The following is a 17,426-nucleotide window of genomic DNA, read 5'->3' on the forward strand; positions in this document are numbered from 1 at the left end:
AAAAGTTATTGAAAGAGATCATAGTTAATGCCAATACCGAATATTAAACATATAACAGCACATCAATACATAGAAATATTGCTATGTATGCGCAAATATGTACTTTTTATGGACCAAAATAATTGCTCCGTGCTAAATATAACTCCAATTTAGAAAAGCGAAGTGAATGAAGTGAAAGATGAATAGTTTAAAGGTGAACGCATTATCTAAAACTTATTTGGTAACCTATATATTACATAGACTTGTACCACAAAAAATATATATATCCGAAAATCAGCAAACCAATTATAAGCACTCTTAAATATTTTCATATTGCCTAGACTCACAAATCTATTTTATATGTCCTTGGATTAAGAGTTTTAGTTATATAAAGAATTGCTTGAAACTGAATAGAGATTTTTTCATTATTTACAATAACATTTTAAAAACAAACAAGTACGAATATAAAATTAACATATTAATATATTAGAGAAATATAGTTTTAGCGTAATCTCCTTACTATTACAAAAGCTTCAAAACATCGCCAAAAAAGCTGTTCCTGTTTGGACGCTTCTTTGCAAAAGAAAGGATATCTTAGAATTCTTTTTATTATTCCTTAAGTTTTTCTTTTTTAAAATTTTTCAAAAATATTGATTCACTAAAGAGACAACAGTGGAAATCAAAAACGTATTCCGACTTTTTAATAACTATTTCTAGAACGTGTGTGCATTCGCTTGAAGAGTGTGGCCTTTTTTACCAGCTTTTTGAAATGTATCTTTTCTCGGCCACGAATATATATAATATATATATGTATTATCTCTATATGAGTTATTTGATGCAAATTATATCAGAAGTTTATTTGTCATGTCTTTAGATAAGTAGTTATTAATTTCGAACTGAAACTAAACACTTGTATTGTAGTTAACATACTTGTCATATACCATATATGAATTAACATATGCATTGTTACATTCCAGTATCATTTATTGCATCGAGTCTTTCAAAGCCTTGCGGTATTATTGTCATATCGCTCATTCATGCGACTTATCGCCCTAATTCCCAATCATATGTAGTTCGTATCTGCATATGTATGTGTTATTCATTTGCTTGGTTGCTATAAAGCATTGCTTGTTGAACCCTAGCGTGCATCTATAATTGTCTAACTGTTTACGCGTTCCACCGTACCAAATTGTTTGTTTAACTTAAAAAAACAATAAAAAAACATAAAAATATTAGAAGTATTTTAAAGATAAAACTGCAACTTTTACAAACATTTTACAAATATTAATGACAACTTTTCTATTTGTTTCTTCTTTTTTTTTGCAATAACAACCATACTGTATGAATCTATCACCATTTAAAAACCAATCAAAACAATTCGTAATGAATCTTTTGTAATTGAATTGAACTGTTTACTACATGCACGAAATGTTTGGAACGCAATGACACCCATCATATTTTTATATAAAATATATGTACACGTAACGATCGTAATTCAAATTCATACTAACCGCTGCAATGATGCATCCTAATTACTACAACCGCAACTGTAATCGTTGTAAACTTTATGTGTATGATGTTTTGTGGCAACCTTAAATTCAAAATCGAATAATGCATCTTTCTCTGAATGCAAAACGTACATATATATAAATATCTATACATAACTAACATATATAATTACTCTCACATACGCGAATGCTAATTTGCACACGGATGATAAACATCAACACAAACATGAAAAAAATATCGAAAACTACATCAACTACACATTGCATCGCAAAATTCGTGAATTTAAAAAAAATATATATGTATAATTAAATGCAAATATCTGCTACATTAACGAAAACAACTACAACGTCATGCAAAACCGGTACATATCTAATCAATTGTAAAAACTGATCGGGCTACTAATGCATACCAATTAATTGATAAACACCTTCAAAATCAATGGTAATACAAATTTGTTTCCATGTTTTCCAGGATGTAAGTAAAAACAACAACAAAAATTACAATTATTTCCAAAAGATATTTATTCTTACATATACATGTACCACTAGTTGCCAACTCTCACATACCTAACACGTTTGTAAAATAGCGTAAATTTAGTCCATAAAAGTTAAATCATTAAAATACAACTTTATTCAAATAATCTTGATCCATAGTAATCCAATTACCCTGAACTTGGCATAGTTTTGCTTAGAAAACATGCAATTTGCTATGATGGCTTTTTGATTATTTTTTATTGGTTTGTAATACACTTAAACAATAACAAGAATATGGAAATACAGATACAATACTTCAAAGCAAAGGTTTCAGAAAAATTCAATTCGTACATCAGCCATTACACCGGTCAACAGCACTTTTGCGCACAGGTTATACATACCTTATTTTTGTTGCTTTATACCTCAAAATAAGAATAAGAATAACCAGAAGAAAAATGCTAAGTTCGGATATAACCGAGCATTTCATACTCTTGCAACATGCCAGGATCATAGCTTACGTACAACGATACACTGATATTAGAAAAACACGCTCTTTCAATTTCACTGAGATAACTCACACATTGCCCGATACATTAATTAGTGTTTGATTTGTATACTGAAAAGTGAAAAAATCCGATGGAATTTAAAGTTGTGTTATAGTGAAGTAGGCTTGATTTTTATCCGATTTCGCACATTTTTGCACTGTAACATGCGAATGTAAATATAATCTTATGTACCAAACTTGGTTGAAATTAATTTGCCTTGGTAACGTCTCTCAAATTCTTATATATCTTGATGGAAGCGTTCTCCTTGTTCTTCTGAAAAGCTCCCACATTATGTTTAAATTTATTTGAACGAGAATGCAACATGAGCATCTTTAGATAAATTCTATATCCGATAATAAAGAGATTCTTAATCATGTCAATGATCAGCTCGTCATAATTGTCAGCGCTACGGTTTCCAAGAAAGCCATGCACTACAGCCTTAAAACTGTTCCAGGATTTTTTCTCCCAATTGTAACTAACTAAGTAACTTCTTAATATCACAATCGATAATATTTTTATTTGAGGATTTTAATACAAAGATTCCACCTTTTCTTTTCGCCTTTGGAATAATTCTTCAAATATTTGAAAGATGACACCTGACTCGGTACCAGCATACAATAAAACGTAACATATTATAACCTAATCAATAGTTAATAATTATTGTAAAAAGGAGGAAATAAACTCAGCATCCAGAATATATCTGCCAGAGTTAAATGACATATGTGGACCCAATTTTTTGCCCTGATTTTCCACAAGTAGATTGATGTGCAAAGATATGCATTGCAAATCTTTAAACTTTTACTTGAATCATCTCTTGCAACATGTTGCTTCAGAGTATAATAATTTTGTTCACCTAACGGTTGTTTGCATCACCTAAAAATTATAATTTATATAAATATAAATGATCAGAATGACGAGACGAGTTGAAATCCAAGTGACTGTCTGTCCGTTCGCCGTAACTAAGCTGCAAATTAAGATAAAAAACTGTTATTCAGTACAACGAATAGCAATAATGACGGGCACCTCTTGCGAAAGCATGAAAATAGGTGAAATCGAGTGATAACCACGTCTACTCCCCATAAAGGGTTTTGTTAGAAACTACTAGAATAGACATTCAATTTTACATCCGAGATGACACATAAGGGCTTTAAAAGAGCAGATGTCAAAATTGGACAATGAGCATGGCACCTCCCACATTTAAATGAAATCACATATGTATCTCCGAGCCTACTCCATCAATTTCAACCAAATTTACAAGATTATTTTGACACTTTCATGTAACAGTGCGAAAATGAGCGAAATCAGACCATAACCACGCCTACTTCCCATATAACACAACCTTAAACTCCATCTGGATAATTCCATATATCCGGATAAAAATCAGCGCGAATATTTCCTTTAAGGTATACCATCTGATGTCTAAAATGTGTCAAAATCGGACCGTGATTATTCAAGCGCCCAGTTACCGGAAATGTGGACCCCAAAACCTCTGGCTGACTTTTTTCCGAACATATCGGTCAATCTGTGTGATATATTATTGAATTTCGAGGGATAGGTTGAACCAGATCAATACATCCCTTAGCCCTCATATACCTAATATAAGGGTTTTCAAACTTCCAGTTGACTTTATACCACATATACCGGCCAATGTGCTCGTTATTTTAATGAAATTGAGAAATCGTGTTTTTCTAATAACAATGCAGTTTTGCGCCTAAAATGGATGAAACCGGGCGAAAACTTGCCTTAGCTATATATATTATAACTCATATTAACGATTTCGAAACATATGTTTATATTTATATAGTACGAGTAGTAAAATATAGTAATAAAACTACTGAGGCAATGACTTAATGACAAAATACGTTAAATGATACAAAATTTGATTGTAATCCGTTTACGTCGAACAATGAAGTTCAATCTTTTCGCTGCATTTCTTAATATAAAGTTTTGCCAACACCTGAAGGTATTTTCAAGAGTATGAAATGTTCGATTACATCCGAACTTAACTCTTCCTTACTTGTTCCACACATTTTAATAAATTCACCTCAAATATGACAAAACGAGTCGTGTACTACTTCTCGAAGAAATTTTGTACTGGTTGTTGCAGGAAGCAAAATTATGAAAGACATTATTTCTCTGCAAAACATACTGTCGTACACAACGAGCAATACAAGCGACATTATCTTGGTATGATGGTTAAAAAAGCAAATATTTTCGAATTGAAAAAAATCGCTTGCCAAAGAACATAACGAATGTTAAGAATCTACTCGTTTATAGTGCCTACAAGTAACTGAGGCATTTTTATGAAAACAACTTTTTCATCCATCACAGTAACACGAAGGTTAGAAATTGCCGTCTGGTATACAAGCAAGAACAGTTAAAAACTTATTATTGATTTGGAATTTTTGTAGGAAGGCTTGTATCGAAAATTTCTGCACTAAAGCACCTTGTATTCGATTCACGATGTAATAAATTTCATTTACTTGTTTTGATACTTCAACAAAAATTTGCTTATGCATATACTATACTTCCATTTCGCATAGAAACTTATCGTCATATAAAATGCAGAAGCGCCTGATTAACCTCTAAATTGATATACATATATATTTAATGAATAAAATACGATAAATTGTTTTACAACATTTTGCATTTCAATTGACGATATGTATACCGTTATGTACATACATAGTTAAATTGCTTTTTACGCTCATAATGTTATTGGCCTCTTCTCGGTTCTAAGTGTCCACATGTGTTTTATCAACTAACTGAAGTACCGATTTTAATAAATGTCACTTAGAAAGCTTTAGTTCTCAAAATCTTTTAAATTGTATGGTTATTATTTGTTTACTGAAATCTCTTAGGAAGTTAGGTTATCAGTTTGTTCGTAATTCTACAACTCCTGATAATAAATTCAACTGATCTGCTATATTTATGAAATTTTTTGTGTATAGATCGTAAATATCCTGCTTAATAACGTTATAAACTTTGTATTTCGCTAAGTAACCTTATAGTATTGAATTATTTATACAGTATATGCTAACCCTACTTCTAACTAGTCTATTAATGTACATATATTATATATTCCTAATATTGTATAAAGCAATTGTAGCACTATTTTATACAAAAATTATTTTAGGTATAATTCCATTAAATGTGTGCATATTAAAACTGTCACTACTGCTATCATTTATTACTACATGTAGTGCCCTAAAACAAAAAATAATATTTGAAGAACATATATATGTATATTTAAGCAGCTTTAAGAGAAACCACAAGGCAAGCAGCTCAGCAACAATGGCGCTATACGTCACTTGCAATCAAAATTACATAAGAGTGATTTCTGGTTGAAAGTCGCAGGGTTGCATGCGCACAGCAGTGACGCCAAAGAAGCCACTGCGAGGCGGTACACGTCGTGTCACGGATTCTGTTTCGTGCTACCATAAATACTTGCTCTACTAAGCCATACCCACCTAGCCGTATGTATGTATGTGGAGTCAGTCAAAAGTGTGCTGGCAGCTGCGGGTATACAGTAGATACAAATCTATGGTAGACACGGAAAGTCTGTGCGTAAAATATTTTGGTCAAAGACGCAATACATTGCACTGTACCCGCCTGTTTGCGTGTATGGAAATTATACTATTAACGGGCTGTAACTTAAAAATTGAATTAGTGTGACAATCAGACCTTCAAATTGGTTTAATATCACCCATACGACACACTTAGGTATTCTAGAACACGACTTTCCTTATGTTGTAATATTTTACGTATCGGCTTTTTATACTATAGCTCCTTTAGTTTTCGCATAATTTGGCATTTTGAAAATATAAAGATTCGGTGTGCGATTTTTTCTATTTTACTGAAAGTATTTTTTTATATATATTTTCATAAACGTATGTATAAATAAGAGCGAATTTGGCATTTGTACAAAATTACAAAATTCTGACTACACATTTATTTTTGGGAATGTCTACTAACATCATATTCACACTGACTTTGTTACATTACTTCTAAATAGCGAATATATCGTGTAATTGGTGTGTAAATTTTTAAAATTATTATATATTTTTTTTTAATCTAAGTTATGTCAAAATTTGAAACTTTTACTCGTAATGTCTTGATCATTATTTCACCTTTTTATTAGCATTCCAAATTAACCCCTTTACTTAAAGAACGTATGATTAACAATTTTACAAAATTTTGTACGTACAACTCCTTTACCACTTCTAAATCAGTTTAAATCAATACGTATTTAACTAACCCCTCATATAGTTAAAAACAAAAAATAATAATAAAAGTATTTTGCTGAAAAGAAGAAAATTACCAAGAACAACTACCACACTGCCTGACTAATAAAAACGTTACACAAATTCAGAAAAAAGTGCTCGCTAATTGTGTTCTGTTTGTTTCTTTCATTTCTTGACCAAATATATTTTACAGTCGAACTCAATCAACGTTGGCTTCCTGCGTTTATTTCGTGCGGCGCGTCTCATAAAATTACTCCGTCAAGGATACACGATACGAATCCTGTTGTGGACATTTGTACAATCGTTCAAAGCACTTCCATATGTCTGTTTGTTAATAGCCATGCTCTTTTTTATTTATGCTATTATTGGAATGCAGGTAAGTGTGAAATGAAAACATGAAATATCATCAAAACATAACAACAAAATCTAAAAAGTACTTACCGCCTTTAAGAAATTATTTCTATTTATTTATTGAAAATACTTGACTATTTCATAAAATTTTTTGCGTATAATTTTTTGAATTTCTGATTCTTTTTCTTACTTTGTTTTTATTTGAAATTTTCGTAATATAAATCATATAACTTGTACATTTTTTTATTACCAATGTGGGTGGTTAGATCAGTTTATTTTTTATATCGTACGTGGTGGGTTAGTGAAAATGCAAGAAATAGCTGACATCATTTCGTCATGTTTTTAAATGATTATGGATACATCCTTTATTGAAGTAGATTTAGAAAAACGTTTGAGTAAAGGTTTTGTTAATAGATATTATATAACTCATTTATAAAAAACGAATATCAGGGGGCGCGATGGGAATTTCATGAATTCCCTACTGCTTACAACTTTCTACTAATATTTGTTCTTGTTTATAAAATAAAGTTTACTAAGTTTAAGTAAAAGCTCATATTACAAAATCCTGATAGCTTTAATTTACAAAACTATTTATTTATAAAAGCGTTGAAAGAGCAGAGCGCTGACGTAGGCAACTATGTACATAACAAGTGGGCTGAAAAGTTCGTATCGTTTTAAAGAAAATTAAATTTTTTGTATCAAAATTTCGATTGTGTGGTTGGCATTTGGCTTTATAGCATGCCTTAGTTTCTTCGAGTAAAAAAATCTGAAAAAGTGAACACTCACTCGGAGCAGATTTAAAAAACACAGTAGATTCGAAATAAAATTTACATTGCTGTCACAGATTTGAGTCACGGAGCCATAGTGGCCCACTTTTAAATTTCAAAAAGCGCAAAAACTTGAAAAAAGATCGTATTTGAACAAAACACAAACAAGCAAATTAAATTTTCTTAAATTAAATTTCAAACCCTTCGTATTTAACAACTACGACAAGAAAAAACGTTAACTTCGGTTGCACCGAAGCTATAATACCCTTCACAAATACAAAGTCCCCTTACAAGAACATTATTTCGATCGTTCAATTTATATGGAAGCTATATGCTATAGTGGTCCGATATCGGCCGTCCTGACAAATAAGCAGCTTCTTCGTAAGAAATAGATCAGATAGCTTAAAGATCGATAGCTTAAAAACTGAGTTACTAGATTGTATATACTTGTATACAGACAGACGGACAGACGGACATGGCTAAATCAACTCAGCTCATATTGCTGATCATTTATGTATATATTTTATAGGGTCTCCGACGTTTCCTTCTTGGTGTTACAAACTTCGTGGAAAATTTTCAGTGTAATAACGCTTTTAACAATATAAAATACATAATATTGAAGATCACAACTAAATATCAATCTTAATTATCATAACATTTTGTTACATAATTCGTACTGATATATTACTATAATATTACAAAATAGAATCTATATAATAATTAGCCTCCATACATTTAAAATGTACTCGTATATTACAAAATAATTTGAAAGTCTATTTCTTCAGCAGTTTCAACGTGAATGTCGAACTGTTTAAAATTTTGCTTTCATTGCGTGGAACACGTGTTTAATTTCAGCATATGAGTATGGTATTACCAATAATAATTGCCAAATTTCAAAAGAATTCAGACCAACTGGGACTTACTACGAGGGTTGTTTTTTATATTTCGTGATAAGGGAACAAAAACAAACATTAATCATCAAAAACCGCTTTATTGTTTTTCTTGAGCCATTGATCCGTTTTTTGAGCCATTGACAAATTGTGTGGGATCCAACGTCAACAATTTTTTTTTTACGGTCAAATGTTCATGCAATATCGAATATATGCTGGCCCCGCTAATGCCTATATGACCATCTTGCAATATCAGTTGGCGCACAGTATCAATAGTTTCCGGAACAACAACTGATTTTGGACGACGCTAAGTTAATCCACATCGAAAGTTGTAAAAAATAATCGAGTGAAAATGTTCGCGATTTACATAATTCCATTTATTGGCCGAGATGAATATTTTAATTTACTGTAAACAACACAAATAGTGCTCGTATGTCAAAACATTCTAAGTATGTATAACAACAAAAATAAACTATACTATAAAGTTGTGAGTTGGTAGATTGCAACACTAGGGTTTCCAAATCCCGAAATATAAAAGGCAATGTATATCTTAGCTTAGATCTAGAATTCAAAAGTAGATTCAGTATAAAGCACTAATTTTACGGGTATCTACTGGGTTCATTTTCTTTGCTGCACATGTGGCCTATGCCAAATATAACGAACATTTTTTGGTATGCGCAAACAATTTTTTTTCAAAGAAATATTTTTTCATTATTCACGATATACCTTTTTTATACTCTCGCAACATCTTGATACAGAGTATAATAGTTTTGTTCCCCTAACAGTTGTTTGTAACACCTAAACCCAATCGAAATAGATATAGGTACATATAGGTATATAAATGATCAAGATGACAAGACGAGTTGAATATCGAGCGACTGTCTGTTCGTCCGTCTGTACCGCGGTTCGTTGGTCCGGTTTTGCCAACACCTAAAGGTATTTACCCGACTTTGATCATTGCAACTTGCGAGATTATAAAATGTTAGGTTACACCCGAACAAGTCAAAGTTTTTACTTACCTTACTTGTTAAAATTTTGTTTCAAATTTTTAACACTTAAATGACTCACTGTATATCCCATAAACCAATTTTCGGACAGCTGAGTTTTAATTTTTAAAAATATGAGTTTAATTTTAGTAGCAAATACTTATTGATAATTGATTAAGATATAAACTATCCAGCATACTGATAAGAAACTCAACTCAGCAATTTAAAACGGAACTCGAAAAACGCTTCACTTTTTTTCAATGCTCTGTGGTTAAAGGGTATAAGTGTAGACATTATGCTGCAGTATTTGCATCCTACCTGACTGACATTCTTTTGACACGTGGTTATAAATAAAATTAGCTGTTGGGTTAATTGATATACTTTAAGCAGTTTTCTTAAAACTCTTAACAAAACCTTTGTTTTTCCAGCCACAAATCATTCTAGCCTTTTCCATTATTTTGGAAATTCTCGTAGCGTTTTAAATATATTATTATTCTTGCGTTACTCGGTAGTTTCATCAACTAAAATAGAAGCGCTGACATAACTGCGTTTGAAATTGGCAACAAATAATTGATTTCGAAAACATAAGTAGTGCAAGTGTCCCATTGGTTGATGATGTTGATGAAAAATCGAGAGCGTGCATATTAACTAGTAGAGCAAGTAGTTAGCAGTATCTTTATAGCATAGGATTTCATCTCAATACTGATAACATGATTAATAATCTTTTGTTATATTTATATTTATATATTGTACAAATACTAAATAACGATTACCAAACTGAAAATGATATGTCAACGCTCAAATTACTAACAATTATTGCAAATACAAATCAAATAAATATGACGAACAAAAACCAAACAAAAAAAACTAAAATGAATTAATCGTTAAACCGAAAACGAAATGGTTAAATGTGCGTAATTTAAAGGTTTTTGGAAATATTAAATATGATCCGGATACGCAACTCAACCGTCACAATAATTTTCAATCATTCTCCGGTGGAATCATGCTGCTTTTTCGGTAAACAAAAACAATGTTGACTTAAAACAAGTATTGCCAAACAAAGTAATTATTTATTACAAGTAATATTGTTTACAAGTAAAGTTACTTAAAAATTCGTATATATTACATATACTCGTATAACTAATATTTACTATTTATAATATTTGCATATAAGTACATACTATATGATATTTGTATTTGTTGCCGTTGCTCTTTTGAATAGTGTTGGCGTTGTTTTGAACGAAAATAAAAAAAAAAAACATTACAACAGTAATTTTTATTGCATACTTAAAACCTACAATATATAATTCAAGAGTTCTCACATACATATATACTAGACCATGCATACAAATACATTGCAAAACAAATTCCTTTGGGGGTTAGTTTAGTATTTACAGTAGCTAGTACACAAGTATACAAATATATACATATATATATTTATATATATCGAATAGAGTTAATTTGTTCGTTACTCTGATCGAGTTGTTGTTTGAGGAATGTCATTAAACTAATATTTATATGCAGTTTTAAATTTATAAAACGACTTTTGAAAAAGTTCTGTTCATTCCATTTTATGTATATAAATACATATATTGATTAGGAAGCTGTAAAAACACTACCACAAACATATGAAGCATATAATTTAGAAACAAAAACCATTAAGTGTTGCAAATAAGTTAAAATCGTTTCGTACAATAGTAGATGAATATTTGTTTTTAACATTAAACTAACGTTAAAACTAACTGTAAAAGCAAAGTAAATATAATATACATACATATCTGTAGTATAACACATTGTCAAGAGTGTTTGGAAAGTTCGATGGAGGTATTTAATACACTCTGAAATTCTATCATACTCACACACACGGAGAAACCGCCATCACAATCATAAACCTTTATAATGTTTGTACAAATCCACCCTTCAACATAATTTGCTAAAATCACGAAGAATATTTGTAGTAATTGTTGAAATTAAATGCTGTTTGAATTTCTCACCGGGGCTGTGTCACGATCGTAAACACATTTTGTGCTTACTATATTCACATCCCCACTTTTACCCAGTTTTCTGTTTCAAGTATTTCTAACCCCACTAAAAATGTAATTTGTAAGCAGTTTCAGTTTTCTATACATGATTTATGCAGTAGAAAGCTTAGAACGTTTTACTTAATTATTTGGTTTTCGTACAAAGTGTCGACCAACATACAAACACGAACATAAAACAGTTTCATGACAAACCAATTGTATTCCAAACATAATTTCTTTTACTGCCAAATTTAAAGAAGTAATAAAACGATAACAGTTAAATAAAATTCGAGTATTTTTTCGTACTTATATTGATTGTTTGTTATGTAATTCTTTTAGTTTGAGTTTGTTCATAATTTTCCAGTTTATGTATCACCATCTTTTTTTCATTTCTTCTACAAAAAAAAAAAAAACAAACAATAGTAGAACAAAAACTGATTTTTTATTAAAATTAAATCACATTCGCTACATGCATAGGTGTTTGGGAATATCAAACTAGATACAATGGATAATACCATTACTAGGCACAACAACTTCCAATCATTTATACAAGGCGTCATGTTGCTATTCAGGTATGTAAATCTAGTTTCGCTGGACTCTTTTTTCTAAACGTTTAACGATTACAAAAATATAATGAACATTATAAACAAAACAAAAAATAATAATTTTATACAATTCTTAGTGCCTCTTAAAATTTTCTAGCGACACTATATATATACTTTCAGATATATATGAAAATCAATGTGAAATTATAAAAACTAGAACGATTTCTTATTAAAATTGTTAAAGATAGATATAGATAGGTGAATACATAATCTCAAGGATTAATGCAACTATATTATACCCACATATCATATACTCGTACGTATGTTCCTACATCTAAGGCATTTAGTGAGTGGACAAAATCCCTGGAAATATTCAAAAGCGTACAAATAATGGCGATTATTTAGATAAATTCGGTAAAAATCAAACTTTTAAATTGAAATATTTTTATTTGCAGATTTGTTCAAGAACAAATTAGTATAAATTGTATACCCCCAGTATAAAATATAATACCCCGTTTACTATTAATGAGCTCATTTCGATAGGGTTTATTTCCAATAGTCTTTATATACCTATGTATTCTAAAGTAAGTTTTTATATACTTTTAATGTCAAATGGCATCTTACATTCCGTTTTTTTATGTAAGCAATTATCATAGAATTTATAGTGAATATTCCTTTTTTCAAAGGCTCCCTTAAGCTCGAAAGATAGCGTTCTCTCATTTATTGTAATTTTTTGCAACCCTACTCAGTTAAATCAAAGTCATTGCAGAGTCAGAGCAAAATTAATCAGCCAGTTGTTATTAATGCCTGATGAATTCTTGTAGTGCATCTAACCTATCAAACTTTACATCAGACTTTTACTATGCGGTATATATAAATTCGGTGTCTTTTGACCAAACTCCAACTTATTTACGGTGAGGCATACTGTATAATGCTGCTATGAAGCTTAATGATAGCGAACACCACAATTTTCTCTCTTCAGAAACTGTAGTTTTATTTTCGTCAGCAGCTTGGAATTTAATACAATAAATCAAAGTAAATTGGTTATATTATAAAAGATTCCAAGATAATGATATCTAAGGATGATGTGTAAATTATTTCGATATCGAATAGAATCTGTTCGGATTTTTAAGAGTTTTACCGAAATTTTTAAAATCTCTCGCCTCAATTAAATTGCTGATTTTATTGATCACCCAGATTTAATAATCGCTGTGACAAGTTTAACAAATAGTTTTATCATAGATTTAATCGTTTCTGAAAATAATATTTATTTTTGAATTAAATTTTAAGATGAGAAACATACATTTTTCGATTGAATTTAATTATAAGTTTTTTGGAATTAAATTAAATATTTCAAGAATAATTAGTTAACATTAATTATAATAGTAAATTTAACGGTCTTAATAAATTAATTAAATAAAATATAATTTCTTGTAATGATAACAATTGCTTTTAACTTTTATATATATCATTCAAAAACAACTGGGATTTTGTCCAAATATTTGTTAACTCTTTCAAATTTGTGCTTTTTGTATTTTTCTTTATACTCATATAAAATAGTTGATCAAGTATGACAATTTGTTTGCCAAAAATAAAGCAACATAAATACACTTATAGACATTCTATACACATGCTCATTTAGAAATTTATTATTTTCTTGTGCTTGCAATTTTTTAGAGTTCAATCCTACAGTTCCCAGTTAATAGATTTTACTGCACTGGTGTTTGTTAACTATATTCAATAAATAGCAAATATACTTAAAAACACACACAAAATTTACACAGGTACAAAAAAGTAAAGTTCATTGGTTGTGGTTTTCATCAAGTAAACAAATTTTATACAGACATATTTAAAAATTAATAGTTGTATGCTATACGTGTATTTAGTAATAATATTTATACCGACAGAACTGATTAACTCACAAAACAAAGTCGATAAATAGTAAAATTAAAGAAAGTACACTCATATATATTAGATAAAAGTTTATAGTGTAATTAACGAATAATTATTAATAAAAACAAAATTCGAAAGAATCCACAACGATTTAATAAACGGCGTAATGTCCACATTGTTATGAAAGGACCTTGAAATCCGCCAAATATAGGACCTATCAACCATTGTTTGCTACCCTCTTTCAGGATTTTCTTTATGATATTTTAACTAATAATGCAAAATTTTATTACCATTATTTATATTGTACACAGCTAAAGAATATACCAAGCAATGCTTACACAGACACCTCTAGTTACGCCAAATTTACGTTCAAAGTCAGGTAGTTAATTATAGTTGTCTTCGATTCGCCAAGCGTTGGAGAGTAGCAAATCGAACAAACTCTGCCAGATGCTCAAACAAACGAACAGTACTTGTTTTGCAAGTGTGCTTTTACATTGGGACTCTTTTGACCCTCATTTTTGGCAAATTTTCTTTTGGTGTCGCTCTGTGCGTTCACACGAGCAAAAAGAGTCCAGCAACTTAAATCGAGTTTTCTGTCATTCCTTTTCATTAAATTTTCGAAAATATTTGTGCGGTTCGACTGCGCAACACTTAGAGCGTGTTACATATTTCATTTGTATGTTGGGATGATGGTCTCACATTTTTCTTGCAATGAATTACCATGAATATGGTAGAACAATATGCATAATACCTATCCGCTTAATAGTTTCAAAGAAATACTTAAGACGGGGATTCCCTAATCCCCCAGAATGTATTGAATATCCGCTACTAATATTTTCAAGGCCAAATTTATAACAGGAATTTCCTAATATTTAAGTATTAAGAATTCATAATTTCTTTACTCCATATTTTTGTCTATTTATTATAAAACATCCTTGAATTAATTACAATTCTCATCTTAAATAAAATAATATTCCAACTAACTCCTTTGCGGCTAAAAGAAATAAATATGAAAGCATCTTAATATTTTATGTTAATATAAAAAAGTAAAGTTACCATTTTGATTAGAATTCTTTTATGTTTACTGGTACATATTACATTTAATACCGCTATATGTTATTAAAAATGAAAATTGAATATTTTTGGGTATCTGAATTTTCTCCTTATTTACAATTTTTCAAAATATTTCTATTATTCTATGCATACATATTTGCATATTACATACAAAATATAGATAACAGAATTTGTGAACGAATTCATTTGGAACCGAGCGCTCTTGCAACAGTTCAAAGAATTTGAAAGTGAAAAGGAATGCTGAAAAGGGTAGCAGCGAGCTGTTACGAACAAGAACACAAAGCGTGCCACCCAAATACGAGTGGCACGGTCCCTTCGTCTTTCCTCGTTGTCCCCTCGTCAACAATAAACCGGTTTGGGTTACAAAAGAGTCTGTGTTAAAAGCACACCAACTCTGCGATAAAATGTCTCACGACGCATGCGCAAAAGTGTTCTGATTCTTTCTTAGTGGAGAAATTTTTTAATTGTTGTTTTAACCCTTTATTTTGGTTTTCTATAAATTATTATAATTGATTTTAAGTCTTTTGTTTTAAAAATACTAGAAAGATGTAATATATTTGTATTTTCATTTGCCATTTGAACCATTGACAATAGTAAAACTGATCTAAGATTTGCAAAACAAAACTTGGTACCATTGAAGATAGCGACTAGACCACTTTAATGAGGTATCCGCTTACTCTCTTGCACGAATTCAACTCGATAACTTTGTTGTTGATTTTACATGTATTTCTTTTTTTCAAAGAGAGCTGAAGCGAGCTGAGAAATGGCGAATCGAAGACGGCTTATATTACATATAGCAACGTTATATAGCCAGCAGAATAAGTAGCTGCGCGCTTAGTTTAATTCTTTAAATTTAATATTGAAGCTATTACATAGAAGACAAAAATCGTATAGAAATGTGGATACTATGACAAAATTATCAATTTCCATAATTAACGGGGTATTCTAGAGTATGAATTTTAGTTAACAGCTGATGAAGGGCGGGGTCTCAAAAGATTGGCACGTGATCATACGCACGATTTCAACCCTCCTACTACAACTAAAATAAAATATTCTTAATCTAGAATAATGCGTGACTGCCTGGAAAAAAAAAACATTTTTTAAACACACTTGACTGTTTCAAATTTTTTAAAAATAGTAAAAATCGAAATTTGGTGATATGGTTAGTTTCGGACATAGACATATTTATAAAGAAGACTTTCTTAAAATTTCAGGTATATCGGTCCAGTAAGATCTAAGAAATCGTTGGTATCGTTTTGAAAACGACAGTTTCGATATAAACGTGTTTAAAATTTCGCGTCTCCGTATACCTATATCCGATATAATTTTTATATCTCCGAAAATAATTTGAATTTTGAAAAATTCTCTAGTAAACATTTTCTTGAATTGTTAAACTTTGAAAATATAAAGAAAAGAAAAACGATTTTTTTTATTTCTAGAGTAGAATCCCTCTTAAATAACATATGTGATATTTTGATACTGCTGATATTGAAAATTGGAAAAGGATATAAGTATATTTTTTTCATTGCCACAGCTGGAACTTAGTCCGCAGTTTTTTAAATATTAGAACAGTTGACCACACACACACTCATTACGGAATAAAAATCAAATAAATAAACAACATTTTGTATGTATATATTTTATAAAAGTTATTGTTGTTTTATGCATATAATTAGAATATTAATAGCAATACCTACATATATCTTTCTAGTCGTATAAACAACCACAATGTATTGTAGCATACTATAAGTATGTAGATTGATAGACGATTTCTTGTTATATACTTAGATAGCGCACAGTGCTAATATTTTTGGAATAATCTTTATAGATGTGCAACTGGCGAGGCGTGGCCGAACATTATGCTGGCGTGCCTTAAGGGGAGGCCATGCGATGAAGAGGCCGACAAAGGCAACGAAACATGCGGGTCAACGCTGGCATATGCATATTTTGTATCATTTATATTCTTTTGCTCATTCCTCATGTTGAATTTATTCGTTGCCGTTATTATGGATAATTTTGATTATCTTACAAGAGACTCCAGTATATTGGGTGCCCATCATTTGGACGAGTTCGTTCGTATATGGGCTGAATATGATCCAAATGCGACGTAATTATCAATTTAATATATCTATGTGTATTTATCTATATT

The 17,426-nt window shown here is 30.4% G+C and overlaps 1 protein-coding gene and 1 long non-coding RNA gene across 5 annotated transcripts in view; one reads left to right on the plus strand and one right to left on the minus strand.

Moving 5' to 3' along the window:
• cac (calcium voltage-gated channel subunit cacophony) overlaps nt 1-17,426 on the plus strand; it is a 161,945-nt gene that overhangs the window by 108,934 nt on the left and 35,585 nt on the right. For all 4 annotated transcript variants that reach the window (XM_070110461.1, XM_070110464.1, XM_070110463.1 and 1 more), the window contains 3 exons: nt 6,944-7,126; nt 12,243-12,337; nt 17,106-17,384. In XM_070110461.1, coding sequence (XP_069966562.1) covers nt 6,944-7,126; nt 12,243-12,337; nt 17,106-17,384 — 557 coding nt within the window. The remainder of the gene's footprint in view (nt 1-6,943; nt 7,127-12,242; nt 12,338-17,105; nt 17,385-17,426) is intronic.
• On the minus strand, nt 12,304-14,524 carry LOC138857570 (uncharacterized). The gene is made up of 3 exons (XR_011396692.1): nt 14,494-14,524; nt 12,614-13,564; nt 12,304-12,370 (listed from the first exon to the last, which is right to left on the minus strand). It is a non-coding gene; the product is annotated as an uncharacterized lncRNA (long non-coding RNA).

This window comes from Bactrocera oleae, chromosome 5 (assembly GCF_042242935.1).
Source record: "Bactrocera oleae isolate idBacOlea1 chromosome 5, idBacOlea1, whole genome shotgun sequence".
Taxonomy (NCBI): Eukaryota; Metazoa; Arthropoda; class Insecta; order Diptera; family Tephritidae; genus Bactrocera; species Bactrocera oleae.